The sequence below is a fragment of the Cuculus canorus genome, chromosome 4 (assembly GCF_017976375.1).
Source record: "Cuculus canorus isolate bCucCan1 chromosome 4, bCucCan1.pri, whole genome shotgun sequence".
Classification (NCBI taxonomy): Eukaryota; Metazoa; Chordata; class Aves; order Cuculiformes; family Cuculidae; genus Cuculus; species Cuculus canorus.
This window is the reverse complement of record NC_071404.1, coordinates 65,832,609-65,854,101: the sequence shown is the minus strand read 5'-3', so window position 1 is coordinate 65,854,101 and position 21,493 is coordinate 65,832,609. Positions and strand designations below refer to the sequence as shown.

General features: G+C 38.6%; 1 protein-coding gene across 12 annotated transcripts in view; it reads left to right on the top strand.

Annotated features, from left to right (window-relative positions):
- The window catches only part of GAB1 (GRB2 associated binding protein 1), a 101,676-nt gene that overhangs the window by 31,187 nt on the left and 48,996 nt on the right, over positions 1 to 21,493 (top strand). For 6 of the 12 annotated variants that reach the window (XM_054064649.1, XM_054064655.1, XM_054064654.1 and 3 more), the window contains exon 2: positions 1,722 to 1,813. The exons of 5 other annotated variants lie outside the window; for them this stretch is intronic. In XM_054064649.1, coding sequence (XP_053920624.1) covers positions 1,722 to 1,813 — 92 coding nt within the window. Of the gene's footprint in view, positions 1 to 1,721; positions 1,814 to 17,130; positions 17,218 to 21,493 lie in introns of those variants that run through there. One more of the 12 variants, XM_054064658.1, reaches the window with a different exon arrangement.

The following is a 21,493-nucleotide window of genomic DNA, read 5'->3' as shown; positions in this document are numbered from 1 at the left end:
TAATTTTTGCATTGCATTTTTAGCTGGGCCTTGGGAAAAATGCAAATTCAGTTCAGTCTACATCAGCTTTAGTCTGTGAAACATATTCTCATCTTTTTTTTTGGAATAATTGAGACAATGTGATCAATTTGCTACAACTTAAGATTTTAATAATAATAATAATAATAGTAGTAATGAGAGGATGATGAGTTGAGGCAGTTGCCAAAAGTAGCAATCAGTTTCTTCTGTAAATGCCAGCCACAGGACACCAAGAGTCATAGTCCAAAAGAAACATATGAGTAACAGTTTAAAATCACAGCACCACGTCTTGATGGCATCTTTTGCTTTCTTAATGAAAGAAGTGTCATCAGCATCTTATTGGACTAATCTTATTCACCCATTTTTGCAAATTAGTAGCGGAAGACTTCCAAGATTCCTTTGTTGGCTCTGAGATGAAGCTCCTTCATTTGAAGCTTCTTCACTAGAGATAATGCATAAGCATTGTTAATGACAGTATTTGTTGTAATAGTGTATAGTCTGGAGCTGCATCAAATAGTGATTTGTTACTCAATTCTGCTGAATAATTACGTTGCTCCAGTAATCGCTCTGTCCATGGTTATTTGTTGCAAGAGCATCTTGTACTGGAGTACTTCTGTTTGACTTGTCATGTGTACTGATATAGCTATAGCTTGGTCCTTCCTTGGACACAAGATGCCCTAGATCATACAAATCATCACCCTGTTTCTTGGCTATTTCTTCTCCTCAAAACAATTCAACTGTTGAATATTTTCTCAACTAAGCTAGGAAATAGGACAGTTAAAGCATTCAGCCGTTCTGTCTTGCAGGATCTGTAAAGCTGAGGCAACATTTTCTTCTTTATTTTCCTTTACAGAAGATATATGTTCTTTCTAAGCAAGATTAGCCAGATTGTATGAGTGTATAATGGCAAAACTTAGTCTGCAGAATTTAGCCACCTCTTTTTCTATACGCGCCCAATCATTACTAGTGTTTTGTTCAGTTTACACAATTATCTTATGTAGATAAAACAAATTACTTCTTTTAAGTGTAATTTAATAAGCATTTACACAATATGGTTTGGCTTAGATGACCCTTAATCACTTGTGATTCAACTTCTTGCATGAGCAAATTTGACAGCACTTATTTTATGGAAAACACAGAAATGAAACTTAAAATCTAGAGTGAATGTTAGCACAACTGCATAATTCAGACAACCATGCATCATATTGAGCAATGTTGGGAGGGCAGTTGATTGCAGGAAGTCTAAAAATACTTTGCTTAAGTTCGTTGCCTCATACACAGATGAAGTGGCTGGAAACTCAAATGTATGCTTGTTAATGTCCTACAGCTTGCAATTCCAGGATTTGGAACACAGAGCCCCTATAGAAAATGCAGTGAAGATTTGAATTTACGTTTAGAATAATGTGCTTGGGGAGTCAACTGTCTCATCCTGAGCAAAGTTACTGCAGTTTCTACTTCCTCTTGTAAACATCTGGGATTGTGATAATTCTCTAGATCACCACAGAAAAACAACAGGACGCCACACTTGCAGGAAATCCATTGTTGTTCTCCCTCTCCTTTCAAAATACATGTCTGCAAGTGAGTGTGCACTCTTGCACAGCTGTCAGGAGATTCTTGAAGGGTGAGCAAGAGTTGTTTCTGACCTTAAGAGATGCCTCTGATCAAGTATAAATAAATACAACTGGTTTTCCCTTTTAAGACAGAATCAAGAAGACAAAGTATCCAAGATAGAGCTGCATGCAGTCTATACAGAGAGCTTTCCTTCAGATGGCCTCTGAAAACTATGGCCCTAGAGGTATGTTCAGTAACGTATGAAAGCGGGTGAAGATGTGCTGAAGAGCATCTCTCTCCAGAGCAGGAGAGGGCACAAAGCTGGTCTGCTGTCGGCAGGGCTTTGCACAAATACACATGGTGTAATACTGCTTGCGAATGCTAAGTTATTTCAGCAAGATCTTTCTTGGGGCCAACTAATCACTTTTCCCTCTTCTTGCAGGTCTGTTTCTTCCATGATATTTTGCACCTGGAACAGCTTACCATTCCATGCGTCTTGTCTCTTGTTTCGTGCGTGCACTTTTATACTTGTCCCTTTTCCACAAAACACACTGTACCTCATAAAATGTTCTGTGTGCTTTTAATCAAGTTAAATTTATGAGACTGTTCCATCTTGATTTTTTTTTTTTACTATAAATTTATACCATCAAATCTTACGTAGCTTCGATTCATATGTTAATGAGTGATTATTTGGTAGTCTTGGAACAATAGTTGAAAACACTGTCTTACCAAATGTCGGTAACTTACAATTGTAAAATCATGTTGTTTCTGATGTATGCATACCATATCTCTGTATGTAATAATGGATAAGAGAAATTAGGGGTAGGAGGCAGAGTCCAAAAGAAGATGTTATCCTTTATTTTCTGAATCTGCACTATAGAGATTAGAAGATATCACAGGTTGCTTATTAGCAACATCTTAGGTCTCGGGTTCATACTGCTAGAGCTCTAGTGCCTCTGAAGACTTGTCTAGGCCAGCTTTTTATTTTGACTATTAGTAAGACAACGCCCTGGAGCTTGTTACTCTTCAGATGCTCTGTCCCCCGATAATGATTGTTCACTGCTCACCTGTCTGAGAACTTGTTGGGGAGTAATATCAGTAGAAGTGATCAGCCTTCCTTGCTCTGAGCTGTTCGAACACTGTGCGATTATCAGTCTGTATGTATGTGTGTGTATATCTTGCCTAGTGCTGTTCGTTTTCGGTTTTTCAGTGTACTAGACAGGAACTGCAAGGGCAGGCTGAGATACGCCTTTTTACAGACGTGGTCTTGGCATTGCCGTACAGCATATATGTTGAGGTTTGTGGTTCTGAACTATATCCATTATAAATCCTGTAGGTGAGGTTTGAAAGCCTGCTGGCCTAAGGAGCACCTGCACTTTCCCAGGACAGACTCTTTTAAATATGCAAAACTACAAAAACACCCAAACAACCCCAGTCCCATACGTAATGTGGTCAAATGTCCATCTCCAGAAGCATTTTCTCATCTTTAAAGTTTTCTGTGGGTGTAAGTTCTACTGCAGCTTCACACTCTGCTTCATCATAATGGAGTCAGAAAGAAATTACTGTCAGGTGGGAAGATGTTTCTTAAAACCTTCTTTCAACATTTGTACCTATTGCAACGCCTTGGTTAGAAGTGTGGAGCAATCTGTAAGTTCTGACAAACAAGAAATGGGTCAGAAATAGCATGTTTTTATAACCCCGAATGACATGTCGGACACCAGGCATTATTATAGTCTCATGTACCAAACTTGAGGTAATGATTTTGTGATATATGACAGTAATTGGAAAACTTGTAATTATTTTTAAAATTGCAGTTCAGAAATCTCTGTTTCCTGCTTGTCCTGTGCTGCAAATCAATTTCTTCCTGTCTTTCACTCTTTTCCATTCACTGGTTGCTTCTGCATTTGTGCAATTTTAGCATGACTATAGAATGCCTTGGACTAGGAAATGTACTTCAGGGACTAGGAGATTAATAAAAATAAGCAAATTCTGGAATTGCATGAATTTGTTACTTAGTTTCTATCTAAAAGAAGACAATTTCTTAGTTTACTGTTACTGTATTTTGAATGATAGGTCACCTGCACATGTGAATTCTTACTTACTGCTCTTTCCCCATTGTGATTCCCCATTGCAGATCCTCAAGAAAAATGAGCAGAAAGGTAATTACTTGATGTGTTCAGTAAACTCTATTTTTCTCAGGAAACACCTTTTTCTTTTCCTTTTTTTTATCCTTTGAGCACTCTTGGTGATTCCCTGATGTTTAACCATTATGAACGAGTACTCAAATATTTGTATGATGCTCAGACTGGGTTTAGTGAGCAATATGGTGTTCTTATTTGAGAGTGTGTGCCTTTCTGTGTGAATAACAAAACCAGTTGTGGGAAAATAATGGTACCACTGATAAATGAGTGACAGAACCCAATAAAGTCTGCACTCTACTATTAGAAATGAATTCTTGCATCCTAATGCAGCTTCCCTAGGCTTTATATGACTCTCCTACCTGGGCTTGGAATTACTTTAATCTAAATGATAGTTTTATAGAACATCAAACAGGCATTAAGCGAACTTGGGATGCATGGTAAAACAAAATCCATGCAAAAGTTGATGTCTTTCTGGTATTTTTTCCACACAGAGTGCAACTCAGACTTTTTTGACTATTCATTTAATTAGCATTTTGGATTCGTATGGAAACTAACATAATAACATCAGGAGTCTTATTACAGATAGACCAACCAATGAATTTCAAAGTTTTAGATTGCCTAACATCTCCCATTATAGTATTGTCTTAGTTAAATCATGTTTTAACTGGTTGTGCTAATGACTTTTTGTCCTGGATATCTGTTGTAAACTGACTGTGAGAAAAGGAGTGAAAATGAGATAATTAAAGGTTTGCTTATGGAAAATGTCCTTCTTTGTCCTCTCTCCCTTCTTGTTGTTATTTTTCAGTAGCAAGGCTGAGAGACCCTGAGAGGCATTCCAGTATTTTTCAACAGGAACTTTTTTTTGGGGGGTGGGCAGGAACATCTTGGTTTCAGAAGGCTGTTAGTGGACTTTTGGAATATTGTTCAAATCTGGAAACAATATTAAGTTGCTGTGTGGGACAGAATTAAATATTTAGGCCTATAAAGGGTGAGGAAATTTAAAACCAGGTACTTCTGCATTGCAAGTGTTGCATACTTACAGATGCTGTTGTTCTTTCTGGGTAGGTTTCAGTGCTGTGGTAATAGCTGAATAATAATGCTGATTTTAGTGTCAATATTTGATACTTTAGATGTGATAAAACATTTATTAGAGATTTGGGTTTTTCCTATTAATATTTCTTTTAGAAGCTAAGTCAAATATATTTTCCCTCCTCTCCTCTGTCTTGTCTCCTTTTTCAGTGCAGTTATTTTGAGAGAACAGCGGAAGAAGCAATGCTGGTTTGCATCTAGAGTTCTGATTTTGTGAATTTTTTAAAACTGTATTAAAAATCTAACCTCTAAATGGGGAGTGATTGGGTTGTGTAGAAGCTTGTCTACCTGTCTCACAGTTTCAGTTGTATTCCCTGTTTGCAGTGTCTTGTAGACCATTCAAAATCGCTTCATAAACAAAGTGATTTTATTGTTTCCATAAAGCCCTTGCTCAGTAGATGATGTTTCAAATGGGAAAGATTTGAAGGTCTTTGCTTATGCAGATTGTCCTTTGGTTTCCACAGTTGTGGTTTAAAAAAAAAACAAAACAAAACAAACCCAACAAGTTCAAAACAGTCAACAAATACAATGTTTGACAGTTGCTTGATTATTTATATATTTGCAGAATTACTGAGGTGGGAAGGACTTCTGGAGATGTTCTCCCACTCTCTTGCTCAGAGCTATTGCAAGTTGCTCAGGACCATTGAGTTTTGGGGACCTCCAAGGATGGAGATCTCTCTGGATAACCTGCAGTGTTCAATCATCCTCACAATAAAAAGGCTTTCCTTATAGAATCATACAGTGGTTTGGGTTGGAAGAGACCTTAAAGATCATCTAGTTCCAAGCACCCTGCCATGGGCAGGGACCAATTATGTTTAAATAGAATTTCTTCTGTTTGTGCCCGTTGCTTCTTGTTCTCTTACTGGGCACAACTGAGAAGAGTCAGACTCCATTGTCTTTACTTCCACCCGCAAGGTATTTATTACAGGGATAAGATCCTTTTCTTCTGTAGGCTAAACAGTCCCAGCTGTCTCAGCCTCTCCTCATATAAAAGATGCTGCAACCCCTTAATTATCTCTCCAGCCTTTCCCTGGACCTTTTCCTGCATATTCATGTCTCTTGCAGAGCCCAGAACCGGACCCAGATCTATAAATGTGTTTCGTCACACAGAGCAGAGAGGAAGGATCGCCTCTCTTGATGTGCTGGCAGTGCTCTGCCTAGTTCAGCCCAGGAACCTGTTGGTTGCTTTGACCATGAGGGCATGTTGTTGGTTTGCAATCAGTTTGCCTACCATGTCCTTCCTTACAAAGCTGCTTGCTGTCCAGCTGTCTGTCTCCCAGCGTGCACTGGTGTGTGTTGTTATTCCTCCCAGGTGTAGGGCTTTGTGTTTCCTTCTGTTGAACTTCATTAAGTTCTTATTGGCCCATTTTCCAGTCTGTTGAAGTCCATCTGAATGCCAGCAACAGCCGTCTGGTGTATCAAAGGTACCTAATAGTATTGGCTTCATTATTGATGGTTGGGGTACGCCACTCGTAATTGACCTTCACTTGGACTTCATGCTGCTGATTGCAAGCCTCTGAGCCTGGAAGTTCAGCCACTCTGCAGTCCACCTTTCTGTCCACTTACCTAGCCCATATTTCACTGGATTTGCTGTGAGGATGGCATGGGAGACAGTGCTGAAGGTGTTGTAAGAATTCCTGAAGTAAAAACAATTCGCTGCTTGCCTATAACCGTAAGCCAGTCATTTTGTCAGGGTGGTCAGGCGTGATTTGCCTTTCATAAATCCATGCTGACTGATCTTGGTTGTGGTCTTGCCTTTCATTTGTTTGGAAGTTAGAGAAATCAAAAATGTTAACTCAGTATAAAAGTCTGTGAGAGAATCACCGTGACCCAGTTTTGTATTCTGTTCTGGAGAATTTGTATGTGTTTGGGTAGCAGGGATCCGTTATTTCTCTTTTCTTGTTTGAAATGGAGAGCTATTTGCCTGCACTTCGGATGTGCAAAGATGTTGTGATATAAAAATATGAAGTTATTGAACTGCTTGCATGGAGTATGCTTGTGGAAACACAGAGGAGAAAATGTAGGTGGTTTTTAAAATAGGATGTGTTTTATCTGGAACGTCAAATGCCACAAAGTTACCTTTTGGTTATCTGCTCTCTGAAGAAAAGAATTGCTCAGCAAGGCAAGAATCCGGAGTCAGATCCTGGCTCCAGTTGGGCCAACTGAGACAGTCCCTTTCAATCCAATTAATTTGGGATAACAATATCAAAAGACTTTTTTTCTTGAGATTGCCATGCTGGTTTTCCCCTCTTACATTCCCATTTTAAAAGAGTATCCTGGCAGTGGATTTAGATGATTTTGGAAGTGTTTGGGGATGCTTGGTCCAGCAAAATGGGCTGATAATTAGCAGAAGGGTTGTAAAGGCCTAAAGCTCCTTCAAATTAGTGGTGTGTTAGGGATTTGTTGTTCGGTCTTTTTGGTTGGGTTTTTTATTTTGAGATTCTTGCTTTTTATGGTTTGTGTCAAGTTTTCCATGGTTTTGTGTATTTCCAACCTAAATATGACAAGATTTTAGCATTATATACTCATCTGATTTCCTTTATTTAATTTCCCTTCACATTATTGAAAGTAGATAATGGTTAAAGGCTAAAATAGAGAAGGTATTTTGGATTAGGAAGACCTGTTTTGAAGTCCCCAGCCAAATCTAGATATGTGTAGCCTTTAAAAAAATAAAATCACATGGTTAACTATGTGTTAATATCTGTGATTATGCTCGCGTGCATTTCCTTGTATTGAATGAAGATGTGTTGAAATTTTGATAGGACTAATATTTTCAAGTACTTTGGGACAAGTGTAAGAGGTAAAGCTGGTGTGATAAGGTAGTGCTAATTTAACAAGTGTGTCTTAGATTTTGGCCCATGATTCTTGGGCTGCTTTGGGCAAGCTGCTTAATCTCTTTTCTATGAAATGCTGATACTGGAAGGGCTTGTTTTGTTTGTCTTTCGAGCGGTGTAGTGTGGCTAGCTTTTTTTTTTAAGCTGTGTATACAACTGTATCCCTATATTACCTAGGAAGACATCTCAACTCAGGGCTATTTTTTCCCTTGCAACCAAAGAACAAAATACAGGCTAAGTTTAGTTTCAGTATTCGGATTTTCTCACTAGCCTCATCAGTCAAATAGAACAAGTTTTATTTCTACGTGTGTTATGTTACTTTGAGGTTGGATTATTCTTGCTTTGGTAAATGAACAGCATTAATTACTATAACATTTTTCTTATGGTAACAGCCATTGTGCCGTGCTTTGTGAGCTCCACTTGATGATAACTGGAGAAGGTCATGTTTCAGACAAGAGCTGCTGATGCTCTGTGAAGCCTATTGATAGTCCAGTGTGAAATTTATTAACTGTAAATGTGCAAACTGGTATAAGTAAACCTCACTTTCTGCATGAGGAAGCTTTGCTATGATTGGGAATTGAAGGTCTGTAAAGTTTAAAAATGGAACGTGGCTGGATGGAAGTGACATTAATTTTAGGATTGGAGCTAGCAATGTTTTATCTACTTAGTTCACAATTTCTTTTTATCCTGTGAAGTAGAAACTCTTGGTGGTTTTGATTTCTGTACATGGCAGTCATCTAGCTGTGGGAGTGATAGCAGAGTAAGCCGATTAGCATGATTGATACTGCATATCAGGGGACTGGCATAATGGGCTGCCGTTGAGACTGCATTTTGAAACCACACATGGATGAGGTAATCTCATTAGATGATTAAAACCTTCATTGAGTCTACCAGATTGCAGAGCTTTCAGTTGTATTGCTGTTGGGAACTGATGCTAAATAAGTGTAGTGCTGTCTTTGGAGTGATGCTGAAAGGGAGATCTTGCTGGGTTTTTCTCCTGGATAAAATTCACAGCAGCTGGAGGCTGATGAAGGATGTTCCGTCTTTCTGTGTTTGAAAGTAAGATTCTGGATGATGATGTCATTTTCTTTTAAAGTCAGTGTCATGCTAGTGCTAGTTCATCGTGCTTTGCTGTTCATTGTGAAATTCTGTAGTATTGATGTTAAAAAGGTATGTCTCTGCTTTGTGTAACTTCTGATGTCCCTGCAACAAAGGGGAATATTGCAGTGCATATCACAGTTCTGGTTTATAAAGCAGCTGTTTTTCCTGAAGGTCGGCTTTGTCTTGACCTAGGATGAGGTATATTGTTGTAAGGGGCATTCCTTACCTTCCTCTTTAGAAATAGTGGCAGGCAGCGCATGCTCATACTAGAACTGGCGGTATACAGAAATCCTGTCTGACTTCGTTATATGCTACTTGGTTTAAGAAGCTCATTGAAAAACGTTGTATTTCAAGTGATAAGCAGTATACTTGACTAGTAGTATACTTGAGCTTTGTTTTTGCTAGAAAGCTAAAATGGAAAACAGACGTTTCTAATTCTGGGAGTCCAGTCTTACCGTATTTAATGCAAAGGTTACTGGAACAGAATTTTGGAAGGTCAAGACTATTCTGAGACTGGCAGTAATGACTGTTGTGGTGTAGTTGGGTTTTTCTATATTAAAGAATAGCCCAGTTAATCTGCTGGGGGAGGGAGACAGAGCAGACAAAGAGAAGAAGCATTTCTAACTTCTGTTGTGTGTTGTGAGCAGTTGGTCCATTTCTGTTGCTTAGAGAAAGTACTGTCTGACATCAATAAGCACATATGCATATCCAGCGAGACTAGAGCATGGATACTCTATTGTTTTGGCAAGGGAACCCCAGCAATGTGATATCTTCTGAATTCTGTTGTCAAGTGTAATCTATTTATTCAGCAGTTCTGCAAGGAAGTGATCTTTGTCTAAGAGCTATTTAGGATCTCATGTCAAAAAAAACCCCAACACCCTCTCCCTCATCAAAAAAAAAACCAAAACCCAAAACAAACCAAAACCGCCCAAAACAAGCAACACCTCCCCAAAAGAAAAAAAGGACCAAAAAAACCCCCTAGACTCTCCAAAAACTTGAAACAACTCACCACCAAAATCCACAAGAAGAACCTGTTCCAGTATGTGAAAATATGGGGAAGCACTGTGAGGAGAATGTTTTTGTGTATTTTGACAGAAGATAAAAATACAAACTTGCTCAAATTACTAAGGGGTTGTGGGCAGCAGTATTCTGTGAAATGTCATCAGCAGAGGAAGTATGCGCCAAGTTTTCAGGTTTAATTTGCTGAGTTTAGTAAGAATGACATAACTTGTTGATAGGAGACATCATCTTGTGTGCTTCATTTTAAAGTTCAGTGTTATACTGGGTATTAGTGATATGCAAATAAGATGCAGGCTAGTAATGTATGTGCAAAACTGTTGGTTTTGTGTAGTCATCTTTCTTTATAGTAGACTGATATAGGTAGTAATGAAAATATTTTCTATTTCAACTTTAACTTGTTCTCCAACTGTGCCGGCTGACTTGGAGTATCTCAAGTTCTCCTATCTGGAGACCTTGCTCAAGTTCTGATGTTGCATTGGAATGTTTGAGGGTACTTGGTTAATGGCTCTCCTTCACAGTTACTTTTTCCTTTATGGGCAAAGGAAGGCCTTGGTATGCAGCTGTATTTTGCCGGCAAAGGGACTGTTCCTCTAAAATTATGGAATATTTGCAGTGAAACAAGGAAAGTGTTTTGATTATGAAAGTAGAAACCTCCTTTGTGGGTATGACTGCAATCCAGCTTACCCTTTCTAGAGCATCTGCCATGAATGGAGGAGAGCAAATCATAAATGAGAAATCTCACAAGGCGCTTTTCAAAGGCAATGAGTTCCTGGCTTTGCTTCTTCATGTGTTTGTGGTTTGGTTTTTTTTTTCCTTTCTGCATGTTGGAAAATGAACTCACAGGGGTGATACCTTGACCCTGTTGGCTGTTGGAACAGATAAATGACTTCAGGTTCATCAAGACAGTATAAGCTAGGGAGGTTAATCTGTGATTATATTTGTTACCATTTGTTAATTGTATTTCGTTTCTTATTTTATAGTTGTAAGTCTTTTTTTTAGGCTGGTTGTAGTATCTGAAAAATTCATCATCTCTGTTGGTTCATCAACTCTGTATCTGTAAACTGAGTGCCCTGGTAAACAAGTATAAATAACCTGTCTCAAAACATCTTTCCTTTGATTTGAAATCAGGGAATATATATATATATATATATATTTTAATGTCATTTTTTTATAGAAATGTTGGCTAGAATGAAGAATTGGGGTCAAGTGCCTGAGCTGTTGCAGAAGAAAAAGGGGGGTAAGGTTGAGCCCTTCTCATCAGAGACCAAGTGGGGAGAGCTGGACTACCTAGAAAGTGTATTTTGTCCTCCTTCTTTGCTCATGAAGAGAACAAATGGTTTTCTTTACTAAGAAAAATTTTGCTGATGGCGGTTTGTGCTTTGTGCACTAATTTTCCTTTCACTTTAAGAAATCTATATCAAGCGTTTCTTTATTTCTTTTGCCTTGAGTTCAGCGTGAAACATGTCGATTGAAACTGCTTGATCTATCTGTCTCTATGGAATGTTCAGGAGATATTTTGCTGAATATGAAACAACGTTTTTTTTATGAAACCTTCAACACTTCTTAAAATAGCATGTTTACAACATATTTTGCTCCAATGTTTTTCTGTGTTGTTTTCTTCCTTCCCACCTTTGCTCCCTCTCCATAACAGCCTGGTGGGTGAACCCGAGCAGCAGTTCATGTTCTACCTCTTCACTGTTTCTTTTACAATGTTTGTGGAGCTGGCTGGCCTGCCTCCAACAGGGCATGACTGTGTTTATAAATCTAGCCTAACAATAGTATCATAACACCAATTTGTTTAACCTGGGCTGGAAATAACAATCTAAATATTGTGAATCAAAGAGAAAGCAGTCATTTGTATATGCTGCTTTACCGTGTCAGTTCATTTCTGTTGTCTCTGATAAAATCTCTGAAACTTCTCTCATGTCCTTTGGGAATTTTATCCATTCTGTCAGTATGATGTGATACCTCTTTTAAACGCTCGGAGAAGTTCAGCTGTAGCTTTTCCTCCAAGCAGTACCGTGTGCTGTCATTACCCTGCTCATTACCCTGCTCAGGCAGAAGGTGTTTAATTTCTATGTCTAGTTCAGGCACACATTATTGCAGAAAATAATCTCTCTCCCTGCTGCTGTGGGGAGGGCATTTATAATGCAGCAAACTATTAAACTGTTCACCTCTGCTTTTATTGTAGTATTGGAGCAGAGTTATGAGAGGTGGAAAGCACGCAGTACGGGTAATGCTTATTTATTACTAACAAATGCATCGATCAGCATATTTTGGCTACGGTGCCAGGATTTGTTATAGGTGTTCTTTATTGTTACTTTGATTCAGTGACTTTGATCACCAACATAATTTTCCTTTGGACTGAAACAATTTGGATAGTGGTCCATCACCAGCTCATGTGAGCAGTCCTAGCAGTGTTTAGACTCTTAACACGCCATGGGGTCTCGTGTTTTAAAGTTTATAGATTCTGGAAAAAAGCAAGCAATGCATGGGTTTGAGCCAAAATGAACCGATATTACATTTAAACACTCTTACTTTATCATCCTGTCCTCAAAATCTTGTGATCTTCACTGTGCAGTGATACATGAGTAATTTTGCTTTAGTAAAATCTGAGTTGACTTGCCCAGTCTCCTGAAATCTGTCTTATTTTCTCTGAAAAACTTTATAATGGAGAGTAAGATCTGGCATGTCAGCCTCTTATCAAAAATGAGAGTGTATTTGTTTCCATATCGCTCAGTCTTTGGCCTCCCTGCCTATCAAGAAAAATGAGAGCTCTCAAATCATGTAGTAGCTGCAGTGAAAGTGGCACCTGCCTGATAGGAAGCTGACTGCAGCAGTACAAATAATGTGACGTTAGTAGGTGTCTTGTCTTTGCAGTCAGTGACAGTGAAGATTATAATCATTCTACATCAGCGGTTTCAAAAATTATGGTTTGACATTGTTGTTATTGGTTTTACCACTTCTGCTGTCACGATTCACACTGTGAATAGGCAGCTTCAGCTCTGCAGCTTTCTAGAAGGCTTACAGCAGAGGCAAACCCAACATGTTCCAACGTGAAGGTTAGCTGAGGATTGCTTAGAGCAGCTGTTTAACTTTTCTTCTGTGTTTTTTTAGCCCTTCAGGTCTGGTAGTTGATAGGCAGTGGAAGTAGGGGAGCCATCCATTTGGAGACCTCAATATGTGTCTTACATCCTCTGTAAGAGCTGATGTTGGATGTAAACGTGTGCTCCTCTGCCAACTCTTGCCCAGGTGAAACAAAACACCGTGGCCTCTCTCAGGTGAGCAGGAGGGAGGTGGTGTGCTCAGAGAACCTGGTGAGTGACATCTAGCCTGGCTAGCAGCATCCTTCTCACCTTGCTGTACCCCACGGACAAGTGGATCCTTGTCACACAGTGTAATACAGGTTGCACTAGAGTCTCCTGGGGGAGGAAGCACTTTGGATGCCACTGTAAGTGGTGGGGAAAATGAGAAGCTTCCGTTTTTGCTTGAAGTTTAATATGTTGTTATAGTGGCATTTTTTTAATACCTGTATTTAAAATCAAATTAAATCAATTGTGGGTCTTACTGGGTTCATATAAATGATGCTGTCGTACATATTTTTAAGAGCTGGAAAATTTTGTACAAGATACTAAATCTTGTTTCTGATTTCATGCCTTTTTCTGTTGCCTCAAAGCTCGTCCCATTTTAAGCATATAACAATAATTATTAGTCTTTAGAAGTAGAATACACTTTTTCAGTGTCATTGTGGTACAGATGCTGAAATATAATCAGTGCTATAGCAAATCTGGCAGTCATTATTAAATAGTTCCAGAATGAAAAGGGTTAAACTACAAGTTCAGACAAAGTATCTGCTGAGGTAGGATGTTTTGTCCATTTGAGGCTACCAGCTATTAAAAATATTTTCAAACTGGTACATGTGTACCTTTATAATCCTGTTAGATGACAAACAAAATGGAGAAAAACATGTTTTCCCTTTTTCAGTTACATTGTTCCTGAAGTGCTGGCAGTAGTAGGAGCTTCCAGTTAGTAAACAAAGTAGATGCTGTTTGGATGTATAGAGAGCCAATAAATTAAGTAACAAGACGTCCAGTTTTAAAGTTTCTTTGCTGCCTCCGAGTTAAAAATTAAGCATTTTTATAGTAAATGAAACTACTTACGAAACTCTCACAAAAAGTTGCAAAAAACAGTTGGATAAAGTGGTGCTTGCTTTTCTTGTCAAAGACCAAAGCTTAAAAATGTGAAGTGCTTTGCAAGCAGGTGTGGTAAAGGGACTGTAACACTGGAATCTGCTCTAAACTATGTAATAAATAATAAAAATCTGATGGGATAGAAATTCTCATAGCAGCATTGGTGGTTTAATGAGAGATTATTTTGTTCAATATATTTTTAATGTTTTTCTCCACTCTGTGATGTGATCTTATACAAATGAAGAAATGAACAATTTCACTGAGCGAACAGCAGGTTAATTGTTCACTTTTTATTGAGTGCGCAGAGGAGGAGAGGAATGGTTTGTGTTGAGATTGGAAATTCTAGGCAGTTTTTATTTTCCATGATTCTCTGTTACTTATCAGAAGGATGCTGTTATTAAAAAGAACAACAGCAAAAAAAAAAAAAAACCAAACCCAAACACACAGCCTTCAAAAGGATAAATGCTTATAAGAAGAAATCCTTCTCAGCACTAAAAGGTGGAGATGAACGGTGATATTTAAAATGTCTCAAGTTTCTGGGCATTTCCTACATTACAAAGGTGATCTTAAAGGGCCTTTTGCCTCATCTTATTCTTTATCCAAAGAAATGCATGACATGAAAATTGCATTTTTAATGCATTTAGTGTTGAAAAGATACCATTTATCCTTAGATGATACTGAAGATGTTTGTATTCATGTTCTGCCCAGATGCACGAAATATCATGCTTTAGACGAAGCCTTAGATGTGGGATGCCTTTAACTGAGCTAAATGTGAAACGGTGGCCATTTGGTAAACTAAATGCCCTTTGTCTACGAGGTGGTGAGATGTAGGGAGCTGTTCAGCTGGGAGCTGTAGCACAGCTGTGGTTGCTGGCTTTGGAAACCAGGGCTGAGGAACAAGTTCCTTCTTTCCTTATACAGCTACATAAAGATATTTTTCTTTAGTTCGCTTACTTTTTGTCGTATGATACTTGCAGCAAAAGAGCGTTAGTAAAAATAAGAGCTGTGAAGTAAGATTTCTTCCAGTCATTGTTGAAGGAAATGCTTTATTTTTAGAGAAAATTACATAAAGCATCCTGTCTTTTCACATATTTAAACTAAGTATGCAAACTTAATTCAAGGTGAACCTGGGAATTTACACAATTATATCTACCACCTTCTAGTTCTTTTGTTTTCTCCTGTCTCCTCCACCCCCCAAGTATGCTAAATCCTTACTATTTTTTTTTTTTAAATGAAGGTTTCATGGACCCTGGGGGTTGGCCATTAATTTTAGGCCATTGTGTGAAAGCTAGCTGCTTAAAAATAGTCATGGAGCCAACCTTGCTTCCTCTCAGGGTTTATCAGTTGGAAGCATCTTCTTTTTATCCGATGTGCAAGCAGAGGCCTCTCTAGATTGATGATTTGATCTGTATAATGGAAAATCTAGGCAGGATATCCTTTCTCTGTTATTCCTTGGTGTGATGGCATCAGGTTGTGTCTTAGAATGGGGGAAGGGAAAAGGAGGATCCTATTAGCAGACAAAGTGGTTTCAAGGGACTCTTAAACTGCAGCCTTACAGAGAACCTCGTATTTACTCTCCTTGTGGAACCATTTGTGCTTCAAGCTACTATTACAACATGTCAGTGGTGGCTTCTGCTGCTGTGCTTGAAAGCTTTTGTGTGTGCAATATGGACATCTTGTGTTTGGAAGTTGTCGTGGATACTGTGCTGAAATGTATCATGAGGGGCTTCTCTGTAGTTATTTTGAGCATTTGCAGACCTTAATGAAGTACTGCATTGACAGGCTAGATCCAATCTTATCCTGCAGAAATGCAGTGCCTTATCTTCCCCTGCCAAGAAAAAGATAGTTCTGTTGTAATTCCGTGATAAAATGCCTTAAAACCCTAGCAGCGCAATATAGATACAGTGAACGCTTAATAAATTGTGTGCATGGAATAGCAAACATACTCAAAATTATGTTGGAACATTGTTATGACCTTGCTTTTTGGCATGCTTGTAACTCTTCCACTGTAACCCTTCTAGCCTGGAATTCTGCTTGGCATTTACAATGCAGAAGGTGTTACCAGCTTTTGTGATTGTGGAAGAACCTTTAGTTTAGCCATCTGGTGTTCAGGTAAGGAGTCTGTGTAAAAATGACACTGACTCTTTATCTTGCCTCCTTTCCCTTCTCCGGAAAACATACTGTAGCTCTTATATTAGAGATGAATCCCTCTGAGTTAGTTCCTTCTGCTCTTATCATTGTGACCCATATGTGTTGTGGTGAAACCACAAAGGAGGAACCTGAGGGCTTTGGGGAGGGATGACAGAGACAGGACGTGATTGTGGGTTCACAAAATAATAATCAACTGATACTTGGGGTGCAAGTCAAAAAGCATTAAAGCTAATAAAAAGAAATGCTTTAATTGCCTGTCTGGACTTTGGAATCTGTAACCCTCAGGTGTTCGTGCCACTATATATATTACAATTGTACTATATATATATAGTACAATTTAAAGCACATGATTTTTTTTCCCCCCTGCTAATGAAGATATCTATGGAGTCACTGCTTGGGCTTCCATGTGAGAGGACACTCCTGCACCACGAAGTGCACCTCAGCTACTCAGAATTAGCAAAGGTCCTTTTTGATTTAGCAAATTGTTCGGTAACTTTATATCACTGTATTTTTTTCACAGCTTTAACTGCAATGTTTAAACGCACGGCTGGGTATCTTCCATGTCCTATTATTCTGTGGGGCATGTAGTTATACCTATTGCTGATCTAAAAACTCAGATAAATAAAAATATTTGAAAAAGAGGAGACATAATGTGGTAAGAAACTTCCACTGTTGTTTACACTGTTGGAAAATTCAGTTCTTTGTGTAGTGGCCCTAATTACTATGACTTAAATGTGGAATCTCAGCATATGCAAGAATTTGTACCTCTGTGCTCTTAATAGTGTTTTGCACAGTCCTTAGCCTTATTCAGCCTAGGAGCTCTAACAGAAGTTGTAAGTCTATGTAGATAATGGCTTTTAAGCAACTGTTGAGAAACCAAAGCAAGGGAAGGTTTTCAAATCTTAAGCCCACCCCTCATGTATTAAATCATCCAAAAATCTTACAATTGCTGTTATTTTCAGTCCATTGTGTCTGCTTCCTGTTGGTCAAAGGTTATGAGGACAGGGTGGTGTAGAGTGAGGTGGGAAGCCGGCAGGAAAAAGAAAGCTTTGCTTACTTTAGGCTAGACACAACTACAGAAATGGCTAGGACATTGCTTAAATTTTCTGAAGACTTGAAGAGGTAAACTAGAAAAAACTTGTCCTTGATGTTGCTTACTTTTCTGCTTTATATCTTAAGTAGTTGGAGAATGAATTGGAGTAAGTAAACGGGGACTTCCTTAAAGAATGATATTTTTTTGCTTAAAAAATGTTTTTTTTTTAATTCAAAAAGGGGTGTAGCTTTTGTTTTGATTGCCGGATTTGATTTACAGGTAAATTCTACTTCTGAAGCACAAGCCTGAATCTCAACCTGTTTGTTTACTTGTATCAGTAACTCAAAGAAAAGAACTATAAAAGATAACTTTTATGCCATGAAATGCAAGTAGAAGCTCTGTGATGTATTGCTTCAGTACGTTACAGGCATATGCGAGCAGGCGTAAGTGTGGTAATACAGCCCTCTAAAACACTTAGTTTATCTTAATATTTGTATCATTATTCAAGAACCATTTGTAATTTCTTGGCTGTTACAACACTGGTGCGAGTACTTCAGTTTTGTCAACAGGGAGGCTTGCAGCGAGCTGCTGTGAGCAGCCGCTGGCTGAGCAGGGCTTGGTCCTGGCGCCCAGGTTCCTCACACAGGGCAGCGCAGCCTTTGTGGTAAGTAATTGTGGCAATGCCGTTTGAAGGATTTGGTTACAGAACGCATCTTGATTCAGAAGATTGGTCTCGGGTGTGAGAAAAAGGATAAATTAATTGGTTGTGGTGGTTAAATTCTACAAAGCTGTTGCTTCTAATAATGCATGGCGTGAGGGTTCTGGTACAGTCTAGGAAACAGTAGGAAGCTTTGAGTTGATGAGAGCAAAAGGAGTGTTTTGTAAGGTAATCAAAGTAATTATGCTGAAGCATCTTAATTCTCAGGTATGCTGGTATGTAGTTAAATTTGCTATTGGTATGTAATGTAGATGGGTTTTAAATTTCTTAACCGTTTTGTTACTAGAAGCAAGATATTTGAATCTAAAAGTATCTTGTTTGCAGTGTTGGCAAAACAATATTTTTGTTATGATAGAAACTCTATTTAATTAGCATAAGCAAAGCAATTTATCATAATGTCTTGCAAAGAATTTTTACTCTGTGCTTGTTTATTTTGAAATTATTTTTTTCCCTGGAGTTCTTTAGGTCAGTTCTGTTCAGGAAAAAACCTCTGCTTAGCCTAGTTTGTAGATATTTTCGGTCATGTAAAGAGCAAGTGTATATGTTGGATACAATGCTGCCTTTTACCTTGGCTTTTACTTTTCTTAGCAGCTCTTCCTGCCATATCTGTACGCTCAGTCCATCCACATTGCAGATCTGATGATTTGTAATGGAAAAGCTAAAACTTTTGGTCCTAAAGTGTAAACACTGAGCATGCTTTTCCTAATTAATCCCCCTTTCCTAGAATAAGGAGTTCCTTGCAGTGCCTTACAGTATTTAAAAAGCACTGTGTTGATTCCCCCTGTAATACCTTGGCAGAACAATAGATTTCCTTCATCTTTCCTTTTTCTGTGCCTGAGTAAAGTGGCTTGAGTAAGTTGGTCCTTTCATTGCTGTAATAGCAGATCAGTCAATTACAAAAGAGACTCCTGCTTTGGTGTACAGATACTTGATTTACAAAAATGTCAGCTAATGTACAGCCTTGCTCTCACAAGGAATGGGTAAGGATGGAGCGTCAACATATCCTAAATTTAATTTTTAGGCATTATTTAAAAAAGTCTGAATTTTCCTCAGGAGACTGTTCCATCTGTGTTGATTTATGTGTAGGAGCTTTTTTCATTATGCATACAACTAGTAGGTTAAGCCAGGCTAGTTAATTGGGAGGCAGTTTGTACAAATGATGGGGTATCTTTGCACAATCCTCCTTTTAATTCATTGCTAAATCCCCTTTAATTCGTCGTTCCCTGCTGATGTTGGAGAAACTGCTGCTTCTGTAGCTCAGATCCCTTTTCTTTTATGGGGAGTACAAGCCACAGTATTTAAGCCTATGAATATTTTGTGGAAGAGATGATGTGCAGAGTGCCTGGCCTCTGTCATCTCTAGCAATCTGTTTTGTATGCAGTGTGAGCATGCTTGAGTAATAAAGACGTGAAGTATGTGTTGTATGATTGTTGAAACTGCAGTGTCCTTTAAAGGATCCAAAATAGTGTCAGGAATTGCATATTTTTACATTGTTCTAGTGTCTTGCTTTTCCTTGTGTATAAGTCTTTCACAGATAATGAAGATTGATATCTATACAGGCAAGTAAGAAGTGTTGGGGGAAGGAAACTGTGAATCTGTGCAAAATATTACAAAAAGCACTGGGCTTTTGATCTGGAATAACGGGCTTTTTTTCACACTTTGTTACAAACACCACTTCACAATGACTGTCCTCCTAGGAAATGAGAAGTTAATAGACAAAAATATACGGTGAAATGTTTCGTCCCTGGCCATTAGTGTGAGAGCAGCTGTTGATATCAACGGAGCACAGGCTTGACCTTTCAACTTTGGATTTATTGTGTCTTTATATATTTGGTGTTTTTTATTTTTCTGTGTGTTGCTTTCATGCAGCTTGTCACAATGTACACTCACAAGCTCACGGTAGTGGAACTCAAGTGAAATAACACGGCTGGTGTCTTCTCTGGCTTGTATGGTTATGGGGTCTTGTCAGCACTCCAGTAATTCTTATGATAAGTGGTGTACAGACACTTTCAAAAAAGGGCAGAACCTACCCTGAATGTTTTGCTTTCTTAGACTCAGACTTTGAGGGGGAGGGGAGGGAGAAGAAATCTAATTAAGAGCTGATGAAAAGACTGAAGCAACTTTTTAAAAACAAACAAACAAACCTTTGTCAGGTGAATACACAAAATCATTGCTTTTAAAATAAATCTGATACAAAGCCAAATTGTGATTTGGCTGGATGGTTTTACAATACTATCGAGAAGGCTGATCTTTAGGAGGAATCTGAAGGAAGCAAATGCCGTGCCCTTGCTTATTGATTCAGGGAGACTTCAGAAGTTAAAGAAAGATGAGAGAAGGAGAGAAGGAAAAGTGAACCATATCTGCTATCAGTCGTAGAGCAAACCAGTAGGAGGTGACTTGCATGAGGAAGGGAATCAAGTAACTGCAATGACTTTCCTAAGAAGCAAAAGCCTAAAAATAGGAAAAGACGCTCCAAACTGCAATAAATCGAGTCAATAAATGGAGGAGTTTAGAATAAAAGATGATGTGATCAGAATGAGAGAAGGGGGATTGTCCTGGCAGTATTTTAAATAGGATGGATATGGGAAAGACTGGAAAGGGAAATGATTAGAACATGCTCATGATCAGTGAGGAAAAGACCAAATTTTGGAGATGTTCTTAGAAACAGGGCAGCAAGCTAAAGACCACGTAGGTGTGTGGGTAAGGGACCTGCAACAGATGTAGTTCTCCTTATGCCGTGACTAGCATCGTGCCATAACAAGTTTTATGTTTTCATTGCTGAAAAAGCAGTGAGAGAACATGGCAAAGCTAAGACCAGTCACAAGGAACATGTTGCTGGTAAGACTGTTAGGGACTTACGTATTAGCCATGTAGGGTGGGTGGTGTAAAGTAGGACAACTAGAACAGAAAGGCAAGTTTGCAAGTGAGCAGAAATGACAATATTTACAGATACAAGGAGTGGATAAGATGATGTAGGAAGACGAAGGTTGATCTGGTCATTGGTCCTAGCTTGGAGACAGTGAAATGAAGTCTCAGGCCCTGGCTCTGTTCCAGATCTCCTGCTTTATTGCTCTATGTAGCTCTCTGAACTGGTTCTCCTTTGGCGAAAAGATGATGATAATTCTGTGGGGTGCAAGAGTATTGCAGGAAGAAATTTGTGTTTGCCTTTAGAAAATTGCTGACATGTTGCAGAAAAGTATTTATTCAAGTGACTGGTGCTACCAGTCATAGTAAGGATCGGTTTAGTGTGTATTAGATGATACATGCAGACCTAGCTGCACAATTGCACTGGGAATTGGCATAAAGCTTTAAAAAACAAAGAAAAGGCGAGAACCTCCATGCAAAATGGAAAGGACTGTGGAAATATTCAGTTAGTTTTAGATTCACAAAATAAAGTAGCGGTTAGTGCTCTATTGTCTGAATGGTGTTTTGCAGTTTTTTGGACACTTTAATTAGTCGTGTAATGCTGGGAGACTAACTCACATGCTGAAACGTCAGTTCTGAAGCAGTGCTCACAGTAAAGCTGTGTGGAAGTATTGTTCTGCCGTGTTTTCAGTGTTTTCTTTTGTTTATTTAACAAGCTAAAGTTAGAATTGACAGCACCAGACTAGAAAATGGTGACAATAGTTTGAAAACAGGAAATTTTG